General features: G+C 39.5%; 3 protein-coding genes across 7 annotated transcripts in view; 2 read left to right on the plus strand and 1 right to left on the minus strand.

Annotated features, from left to right (window-relative positions):
* Positions 1-4,935, plus strand: part of fer (fer (fps/fes related) tyrosine kinase) — a 47,828-nt gene extending 42,893 nt beyond the window's left edge. Inside the window, exons 20-21 of the mRNA XM_020622475.1 lie at positions 1,984-2,106; positions 2,567-4,935. Coding sequence (XP_020478131.1) covers positions 1,984-2,106; positions 2,567-2,703 — 260 coding nt within the window. The 3' untranslated portion in view covers positions 2,704-4,935. The remainder of the gene's footprint in view (positions 1-1,983; positions 2,107-2,566) is intronic.
* Positions 4,936-7,982: 3,047 nt separating this feature from the next.
* cdc26 (cell division cycle 26 homolog) lies at positions 7,983-10,021 on the minus strand. 2 transcript variants are annotated; one of them, XM_020622491.1, is made up of 3 exons: positions 9,933-10,021; positions 8,862-8,957; positions 7,983-8,629 (listed from the first exon to the last, which is right to left on the minus strand). In XM_020622491.1, exons 2-3 carry the CDS (start codon positions 8,940-8,942, stop codon positions 8,426-8,428), a joined length of 285 nt encoding a protein of 94 aa, XP_020478147.1. In that variant the 5' UTR covers positions 8,943-8,957; positions 9,933-10,021; the 3' UTR covers positions 7,983-8,425. The 2 variants fall into 2 exon arrangements, with proteins under 2 accessions (XP_020478147.1, XP_020478148.1); XM_020622492.1 differs by lacking the exon at positions 9,933-10,021 and adding an exon at positions 9,843-9,919.
* Positions 9,416-10,527, plus strand: part of prpf4 (pre-mRNA splicing tri-snRNP complex factor PRPF4) — a 17,138-nt gene continuing 16,026 nt past the window's right edge. For 2 of the 4 annotated variants that reach the window (XM_020622486.1, XM_020622489.1), the window contains exon 1: positions 10,005-10,089. The gene's annotated coding sequence lies outside the window, so the exon portion shown is untranslated. Of the gene's footprint in view, positions 9,480-10,001; positions 10,090-10,527 lie in introns of those variants that run through there. The other 2 variants (XM_020622488.1, XM_020622487.1) reach the window with 2 other exon arrangements.

Raw genomic sequence — 10,527 nt, forward strand, 5'->3', positions numbered from 1 at the left:
AAGTCTCTGGCTTGCACCCCCCCTGTGTGTGTGTGTGTATGTATGTATGTATGTATGTATATATATATATATATATATATACATATAAAGCTTACTTGAAATGTACATAAACAAGGCAAAACATTTTACAGAGATGTCAGTACTCTGTGCAACAAAACCAACAGTAATAGAGATGGTCACTAATTAAACACCTGTTGAACAAGATGAACACAACATGCGACATCTTCACCCTCTCCACGGTCAAACTGATTGGTCCTGTTCATTCTGCTAAGCCCACATGGTGATCCTTCTGCTGATTGTAACAAATTTTTCAAAACAGAAGCTGGTTTTATGTGATTAACGGCAGAGTCTGATGAGCTGTGTGTGTGCGAGACAGTGAGTTGGGTCCTTGTGAATGTGGAGGCTGAGACCAGCAGCTCCTCTGCAGCAGAGCAGGTGTGAATCCAGCAGAGAGGAAGCCACAGACCACAGTCAGTGTAAAGGACGAACATGTTCCCTCGTTAAATTAATTGTTTACATTGTCAACTGTGATGTTATGTGCTGCCAGACTGGCCTTTCCGGTTGGGGTTGTGAAATAACTTCATCCTGATAGAAGGCTGCACTCCTACAGAGTCTGAAAACCACTGTATTACAGTCTGTTATGTAGCAGGCTACAGTGCTGAAAAAAACTTGGCAGAAGGCATCTGGATGTAGTTTTAGGTAGAAGACATTTCACCTCTCATCCAAGAAGCTTCATCAGTTCTGCTTGACTGGTGTTGAGCAGGAGATATTTATCCTTCTGGGTGGTGTTTCAGTCCTTTGATGGCCAATAGCGTCCGTTAATGACCAAGTTGTTGGGGTCTGGTATCAGTGAGCGTCATTACCTGTCTTTGAACCCTTACCTGTCGACCGACGCCTATTGTCCTGCTGTGAATTAGGGTGCGCATGTTTGGGCAGAGATCTCAAAACAGGACTGTAGATGGATGACAAGTTGTGTCTTAGTCCACCACCCCTATTTAGTGAGGGGTGTTCTATTTTTACAAAAATAGCTTCCTTAACTCCTCTCTCAAAACAGCGATGTTCTCTGGAGAGGATCTGGATTTCACTGTCCTCAAAAGAATGTCCTTTGTCCTTCAGGTGGAGGTGGACTGCTGACTCTGGTCCTCTGGAGTTGGCCCACTGTTAACCACATAAAACCATGTGTTTGTGCAGCAGCTGTTTTGTTTCCCCAATGTACAGGCCATTACACTCCTGGCTACATTTAATTGCATGCACTACATCACTCCGGTTGTGTCTGGGTGTTTGTCTTTCGGATGGACCAGTCTTTTCTTCATCACTTTGACAGCCTCTGTGGTGGGGATGCACGTGAACAAGGATGTGACATCATATGAGATCATGGTCTCATCCTGGTCCAGCTGCAGTTGTCTGACTTTCTTGGCGAAATCCTGAGAGTTTATGTGGTGTTGTGTGTTTCCCACCAGAGGAACTAGAATGGAGGACCAGAGGCCTTTGTTTGGGTGTGACTGCAAAGTTTAATCCCTTGGCCAAGGCCTCTTTTTCTGTGTCTGAGTTCTCTGTCAGAGAGGGTCTTGACCCATTTGCCATTGTGTAATGGTTGTGGGATGTAATCCTCTTCTGTGACCCACATTTGCATAACCTCCTGTTATAATTGAATCACAGTCAGAAGGCAAATCTCAGGAAATAGAAACTCTCTAAAGTTTATGGTAAATCTAATTTTTGTAGTATAAACACTGGACTATTCTTAAGTACTGGTATCAATTCTCGGTATTGGCAAGGACTCAAATGTAAGTACTTGGTCTGAAAAAAGTGGTATTGGTGCATCCCTACCCTGAACTGTGGTAACACCTGACATCTGTATAACACCTGATGCACACCTGTCAATCACCTATCTAACACATCCATTTACAGCCATATTTGTGAATGTGTGTACTCGCTGTCATTGGCTGCTGACTCTGTGTCCTGCCATGTGATTGGATGTTGCAGGGCGTTACAGCTCAGAGAGTGATGTGTGGAGCTACGGGATCCTACTGTGGGAAACATTTAGTCTTGGGATGTGTCCTTATCCGGGGATGACGAATCAGCAGGCCCGAGAGCAGGTGGAGAAAGGTAAACTCCAAACTGCATCTTTAATAAAAATGATTTATGACAGAGTCAAACCTTATGAGATCAAAATTGTTTTGTTTTTTAACACTAAATTATGAAACATGTAATCTTCAAGGATCCATCATTAATGGTTCAGACTGAAGAGGACACAAAAATTTATCTGCTTGAATGTAGGACATTAAACGCAATTTAAAAAAAAAAAAATTTATTGGCAATGAACATTTTTTAACACATGGTTCACTTCAGAAATAAAAATGTAAAAATATTTTTAACTGAAAAGCAACAGATGCACTTAGATTTCTAATTTCATGTTTGTAGTGTCGAAGTTGCTGATAATGGTGAGACTGGTGAAATCATGTATGAAGTAATTTCCCAGACAACAGGGGGCACTGCGAAGAGGGGTTAGATTAATAGTAACCATGGACACCTCACATGAACTCCCCTTCTCTCCTCCTGGCTCCAGGTTACAGGATGGCGTGTCCTCAGCGTTGCCCTGATGACATGTACAAAGTGATGCAGCGCTGCTGGCAGTACAACCCCGAGGATCGACCAAAGTTCTCAGAGCTGCAGCAGGAGCTCGTTGCGGTCAAAAAGAAGTGATGACATCATCACAGTCTAGTCAACATCAAGAAGAGGTGATGACATCATCACACACCTAACCAAAGAAGTTTTTTTTTTGTTTGTTTTTTGTGAGGTGGGTGTGGTCAGCGGGTGAAGGCAGTGCAGTCATGGACTCGTTCAGAAACACGATGTAAAAAAGGTGCTAGAAGTTTGTTAAAAACACTAAAAGATGACCAGAAATGTGCTGCCATAAAACCTGATTTCTCGTCTCTTACACGTTTTTGTAACCTGAGCACAAACTGAGCATGTCCGTTATTCTTTCATTAAACACTACTGTTAGGTGGAAATGCTGTGCAGGTGTGAGCACGGTTGTAGCTACAAACACATGAAAATCAGGATTAAAGTCTTTGTAATAAAAACTGGACTGCGAGAACCTGTTGTTCAAACAGTAAGTTTTAAAATGCAATGGCAATAATGAAGCCGTGTACCAGCTGATAGCGTAGCATGAAGGTAGCAAGGTTTTTGCTCTGAAGACACTGACATGATGTTAAAATATGTAGAAGTTATGTTCAGATGTGGTTGGGTTACACTGAATCCTGCACAAGTACTGATGACTGTTAGCATGGTTTAAATACCAGATGCTAATTTCCAATTAAACCACAAAAAATGATTTTAAAAGAGCAGCACAGTGCAGTATGTAAGTTTCGAGACTCTCCTTTAACATCATCTTGACAAATCTCATATCAGATTGTTTCTCGCGTTTTAATAATTGGCGATGACCCGGTAACATGGTTAGATATGTAACTCAGCCAGTGACCGCTCTTGTTTCAGACTAAGCCAATCAATCAAGAGTTAGTGTGATCTTAGCTTCAAGTTCAACAGAAAAATGTCCAAAATCAGCTAAAACTCACTTGCTGTTAAAAGCCTCATACATTTTGCTACAACTTTATATTTCTATTTATTGTGAAAAGGGTGAGTTCCCAACATGTTCAGAACACCAACAAAGGTTCTTTGACTTGGTAAAACATTGGTAAAATTTATCACAAAATAAGCTTAAAAAATGTGAAGATGACACCAAGGTGCTGCAGTTGTGATGAAAAGGTGACATTGAGACATTAAGCCATGCCCCCACCTGTCATTACAGTAAATATGGAAACAGACACTAATAATAATTCTGCTAAGTCCACTCAGATGTTAGCACTAACTCATCTTTTGTTTTTGATTTTCTTTTTGTTTCTCAAAGTTTCCTGACATCAGAAAAATGCAAATTTAGACCTGAAACCTTTATTCAGAAAAATCACTATCACACAGACCACGCTCACCTCATTTTATTAGTTTGAGTGATTCCAAGAAATGTTTCTGACCAATCAGCGATTTGTATGTTGCCAGGTAAAAAAGTAAAACGTATGTTGAAATAGAGCAACCTGGAGAGAAAGAGGAAATAATTTAGCTTCAATTTTTTTTCTCCAAAGTTTTATCAATATGCATATTACTTTTTCTTCTTTTTTTTTTTTTAAGTAAAACATTGAAAATGATTCCAAAACATTTTTTTCTTAGGAATAAAATCAGAATTTACTGGGCATTTTCTAATCCTCTTGTTAATTTAAATCATGCAGAATCACTTGAAAATTTTTAAAACTGTGTTAAATTGATCAAGGGTCTTGATTGGTCAGTATCACTTCCTGGGTGGTGAGAGGGTGGAGCCTAAATTTTATGTCAGAGCTACTGACTGTTGCTGTAAATAAAGTAAAGATGTTTGTGTTTTCTTTTTGTTAAAACGTCTGAGTTTTTACAGTTGCTTCTGAACACTAATCTTATGTTTGTCTTTTATATTCTTTACGCTTTTTATAAAAATATTATTGTAGCCTTTATTAGGAAAATAAAACAGATCATATGAACACAGCTGACGTGTGACATCGTTTCAATGTTTTTGTGTGGCAAAAACAAGATATGAATCCATTTACACACTTAATTTTATGACATTTTGTAAAAATATTCTTGATGGAATACTCCGCCCCCCAAATAAAACTTTTTAACAAAAGGCCTTGTGCTCTCCATGCAACACTTCCAGTCAATCCAGGAAGCCTTAATGTGCCTTGAAAATGAGCAGTGACAGAGAAAAAGAAGGTGCTCTTCAGGTGCACTCAGGTGGAGTAGCCTGTCCATATGTCCCATTCTTGTGAGCATGATATCTCAGGAACAGCTTGAGGAAAGTGTCCACCTGGACTTCAGGATGAACTGATTAGATTTTGGTGATCAGTGTTAGAAATTAACCCAATTCTTTTGTTGGAAGCATGAGAAGTGAAGACAGGAGAGGACTGTTTAAAATCAACAAAGTTTACTGAAAGTCTGATCACAGGAAAGTCTTACAGCGCTGGATTCAGAGAGACAGAGCTTCCGCAGGAAAACCGACTTCTGAATCATGAATTACATTTTAACAATATATTTATCTTCTTGGGCTGCTCCACCCTGGACAGAGGTACTATACTCAACACGTCGTAATCCTATTGGTCATTTGGCGCGAGTAGGTCAACTTCTGTTAACTCCTGCTTGCTGAAATGTGATCAAAACAGGTGTGTGTGTGTTGTGATGTGATTTTCCAGGCAGCAACTGAACAATGGGTCATCTGTGCTGTAGACCCCCTATCTGTGTAATCCTATTACAGGACAAAGCAGGACCTCATGAATACAGACACTATGTCTACACAGAAGTTAAAGTAGTCAATTTCTACTTCAGTATCACTTGACTCTCATCAATACAATTGGAAGATATATATGCAAGGAAAATAAATATTAAAGTAACCAAAGCTCAGTAGTTCTGGACAATCATCAATACAGTTTTAACATGTATAAGCAAGGAAAGTAAAGGTATGAAAAGTAACTAAAAGACAATGAAGAACTAAAAAGTAAGTAAAGGGAACTAATGCTATGAAAAGTAGCTAAAGCTTATAAAGTAACTAGAGCCTATAAGAATCAAATCTTACAAGAGGTCACTGTGACCTCGTATCTGATCCCAGTCACATAAATTTGACTGGTTGGTGGAGGCATATGACACTGGAAGCTATAATTCTAGTTTTCCTGTTTTCTAGCAGCCTAGGGAAGTGAACAGTAGGATTAGTAATGTGAAATGAATTAGGGAATGCTACAGATAAATCTGTTTTTTGGATTGGAAACGTTATTAGGGAGATGGGTCTACAATACCACCTATATTGTAAAAATGTTGATTTATTACATTGATTCTTTCCATCTTTAACATTTAAATAAACATCACATGGAGAATTGCTATGGGTTTGAAGGATTTGTGATTTGGAACCACAGTGTTATAGACTATCTCAATAGATGAGTCAGTGATTCTTGGATGTATTTCATAGACCAGTTGGGCACAGCTTTAAACAGAGCACAGTCAACTGCTCCGGAAAACCAAAAACTAGGGAGTAGGCATGGTACATGTGTGGTGGTGCGTTACACAAACAGGTGCAACCAGTGTAAAATATCATTCAATTTAATTGATTAGACTAGATAAAACTGGGGTTTTAAAACTAATCTAGTTGGGACATATTTAAGATTGATGACATACTAAGGGAAATTTTTTATTTAACCTCAAAAAATAAAAGTGCAGCAGCACCAGAAAGATTTCAATTTGTTCATGTTAATGACGAATGTTCCACACAAACTGAAGTTAGTCACGGCGTTCCACAGGGCTCTGTGTTAGGTCCAGTTCTCTTCACTTTATACATGCTCTCTTTAGGCAATATTATCAGGAAGCACAACATAAATTTCCATTGCTATGCAGATGATACTCAGTTATATTTATCTATGAAGCCAAATGAATCAGGTCAGCTGGTCAAACTTCAAGCATGTCTTAAAGACATAAAGGCCTGGATGACCTGCAACTTCTTACTTCTAAACTCTGACAAAACTGAAGTTATTGTGCTTGGGCCTGAAAACCTTAGAAATCTGCTGTCTAATCATATAGTTACTCTAGATGACATAGCCCTTGCCTCCAGTACTACTGTGAGGAACCTGTGAGTCATCTTTGATCAGAATATGTCCTTTAAATCACACATAAACCAAGTCTCTAGAACTGCCTTCTTTCACCTGCACAATATTGCAAAAATCAGGAGCATCCTGTCTCAAAGTGATGCTGAAAAACTGGTCCATGCATTTGGCCTTTAGCTATCAAGCTCCTCTCCTATGGAACCAACTCCCAGTCTCAGTTCAGGAGGCGGACACCCTCTCTACCTTTAAGATTAGACTTAAGACTTTCCTTTTTGATAAATCTTATAGCTAGGGTGGTTCAGGTGACCCTGAGCCTTCCCTTAGTTATGCTGCTATAGGTCTAGACTGCTGAGGGGCCCCATGATGCTTTGTTTTTTTCCTCTCCTGTCCTTACCTCCCCATTCTCCCCATCCATCTATATGCCACCACTACCTGCCACTAACTATGTGTCTCCTCTCTCCCGTAGTGTGTCTTCTCTCTGTCTCCCTGTACCTTTCTCCAGGTAGCCCTGGCTCTGGAGCTCTACGTTTCTGACTAGCAGTCACCAGCCACATCAACCTGACCAGGACTCTTCCGTTAAAGGGAGTTTTTCCTCCCCACTGTCGCCAAGTGCTTGCTCAAGGGGGATTTGTTGGGTTTTCCCTATGTAATAATATTGATAACAGTAAGGTCTAGACCTTACTTCGTAAAGTGTCCTGAGATGACCTTTGTTGTGATTTGGCGCTATACAAATAAAATTTGATTTGATTTGAAAGAGAAGCTTGTTTCATAGTTATTTGCCAGCTAGAAGGGGAAACGAATGGTTAAAATGACTATGTAAATATTTGAGTACCACTTGTTGACACTGCCCCAACATAGAATGAAACTGATGTTAAATCATATTTGTAACCTGATAAGAGACAATGAAATATATTTTATATTAGTTTTATCCAAATTGCTGCTCCATTTTTTTTTCAAATGGAATAGGATTTTATTACTTTTCCTATTTGTTAGGATGTGAAATTAGTTATTTTTGGCTTGTGAAGGTTATATATAAATTGAATAACCATTTTTGATTTGTGTATTGAATTAATGACTTAACTTGTGCATGTTTTTCCATAACTTGCTTTAATCAGACTCCAGGAGGACTAGCCACCTTAAGTGGATGCTAACATGGTAGCCAGTAAACCAATAAACGTCTCCTCACAAATGTTTTGATATGAAAGACAGAATGAGTCACCATAAATATGCCATGATTGTTCTATGGTAGGACATTTTGCTGAACAGCACTCATGCAATGAGACTTTGAGGGTGGAAGGGATCAAAGTTATTGAACAAACCACCAGAAAAAAAAACTTTATTGGTTTTTTTTAAATTGATGCTTTAATATTGCCAGGTTTAAATGAAGAAACTGATCGTAAGCCCTTCTGTAGCAATCTTAGAATTATCCTCTCAGAGTGTGTTGTGTTTTCTGTCAGTGTGGTGGTTGCTGTGTAGCGCTGGTAGTTTTGTTGCTTCCAACTCGATTTGAAACAACAATATTTTACGAAATAAAAATGTTTTCACAATTTGATTATTTCAGAGTGGACCACTCTTTAAAATGACAAATTAATAAAGGCACAGATTTAAAAATTACTCCATGTTGATCAACTTTACCATTAATATTTTGTTTAAGCAACTAATGTATTTTGGTTTTGTGATATATTTCTGTTTCTCCTTTTGTCCGTTTTTATTTTTTTCTCTAATCAGGAATTTTTAATCCAATCCAAATATTTTTATTAGGGTTAAAATTGCAAACTTCCAAATAAAGTCGGCAGTGTGGCCGGCTTGGGGTGGGGCTTGTACCCAATTCGCTCATTGATGAGCTCCGCCCTTGTTGCTGCTGTGGAGGATGCTGAGGCCCCGCCCCTGATTATGTCGACGCCAATGACAGAAGCCCCGCCCACCCCACCTCCTGACTCTGTCTCTTCTCGCTGACGCTTCCTGGCCTAAAAAGAAACAAACAAAAAACTTGATCATTTTGGTTTTGTATTAACTCACAGAAATGTTCTCATGTAAAGTGAGATCTTTATTTTGAGTTTAAAAATTATTTTCTGCTCCAATCACTACAACAGCCCAGGGAATTCTCATGGGGAAGCTGTACCTGTTGACAACAATGACTGATACTGCAGCTACTGACATTACTGATTTTAAGGTAGTTGATAGAGTGCAGACTTAGACCTCAAGCTCCTTCTTGACGCTCTCAAACTCTTCTGTGTCGTCAATCTTCAGCTCCAGACGAGTCGGTTTCCTCCTCAACATTTTCTGATTCGGTTTCTTTTTATCATAGACACAAAAATATCAAACATCAGAGCCAACACAAATCAACTGCCACCAAGCTACACTGCTAATATAACTGTACAAAGCTGATGTGAACGGAAGTGAGAGGGACCAGCTGCAGGTGGTGGATCATGACCCAGATTTACGCAGTCGACCTGACTTTAGTGACTTTTTAAAAGCTATGTTATGCATTGGGGCAAACATTAAAACCAGGTTTTGGATCAACAATTTTACTAAACATTTTGTTGCAGTACTAACATTTTACTGTACCAGCCTTTACTATATCGCGTTTCTTTTTAACAGGTTTTATATTATTTTGGTTTTCTACTCATGTCCTGCTATTTTTGTAACGTTGTTTTTGCCCGAAAAGCGGATAAAATGAAAAGATTATTATACTTTCTTGGTATCACAGCTGTGGGCTGAACCTGTGTTACTTTTATCAACAGCCACTCGTTTGTGGTACTTTTTCATCATCATTAGTCTCTGTGGATATTATACAACAGATAATGTTCACTGCTGGTGAGTGTCATTACAGTGTTCAACGATTCAAGAATGTACCGTCTTACAACAATTATTTCTAAGATGGAGAGCACGACTCTGATCTTGTGCAACAATAAAAACTGATTAGATCGACAACACTGAAAGCACTGAGGCTGCAGGTGTCCGGGGGACAGATTATTGTGTTACACCGCTGTTTAGACTGAATTAATGCGGACTAATTTTTCAGAGCAGCTGATAGTTTTCGCACAAACTTTCTTTAGTAATTCTAAGATTAATCGGTGATTAATCTTAGAATTACTAAATGGAGCCGATCGGCTCCATTTAGTAATGTTATTGGTATCTAGTGTTCCGTTTGTGTTTCAGTCTGAACGCAAAGCTTACCGGATAACGTTGAACTAAACAGAAAGCAACGTTTCTCTCTGAGCTGTAAAGTACAATTTGAACAGTTGCTATGAACCTGTGTGGAGTTACCTGATGGGGAAATAAGACAGTTGTGGTATTTTATCTCCTCTCGTGATTATTTGCTGCTCTGTTGACCGGAAGAAGAAGCTTTGACCCGCGAACTGGTGACTTGTGTACATCCGGGTTACGACGTTCAGGGACGCCGCCGCTTCGTTTGTCTTTAGCGGTGAGTTTGTAAAAATGAACAAAGAAGTTAGGTTTTATAAAAGTCAGCCATTCACGGTGCTGTACTGTTGCTCGGCCTGGTTTAGCATCCTGTGTAGGAAACTTAGATAGCTAAGTCGAACTGGCCGATCAGACGCCCCTTTCGAGCAGCTCGTGTTGTTAGCAACGTTTTTCTTGAGGCATAAGGGAAGGCTCAGGGTCACCTGATCCACCATAACTATAAGCTTTATCAAAAAGGAACGTCTTAAGTCTAATCTTAAAGGTAGAGAGGGTGTCCGCCTCCCGAACTGAGACTGGGAGTTGGTTCCATAGGAGAGGAGCTTGATAGCTAAAGGCTCTGCCTCCCATTCTGCTTCTGTGGACTCTAGGAACCACAAGTAAACCTGCACTCTGAGAGCGAACTGCTCTGTTAGGATGATAAGGCTCTACGAGGTCTTTA

Source organism: Monopterus albus, unplaced genomic scaffold, assembly GCF_001952655.1.
Source record: "Monopterus albus unplaced genomic scaffold, M_albus_1.0 scaffold281.1, whole genome shotgun sequence".
NCBI lineage: Eukaryota > Metazoa > Chordata > Actinopteri > Synbranchiformes > Synbranchidae > Monopterus > Monopterus albus.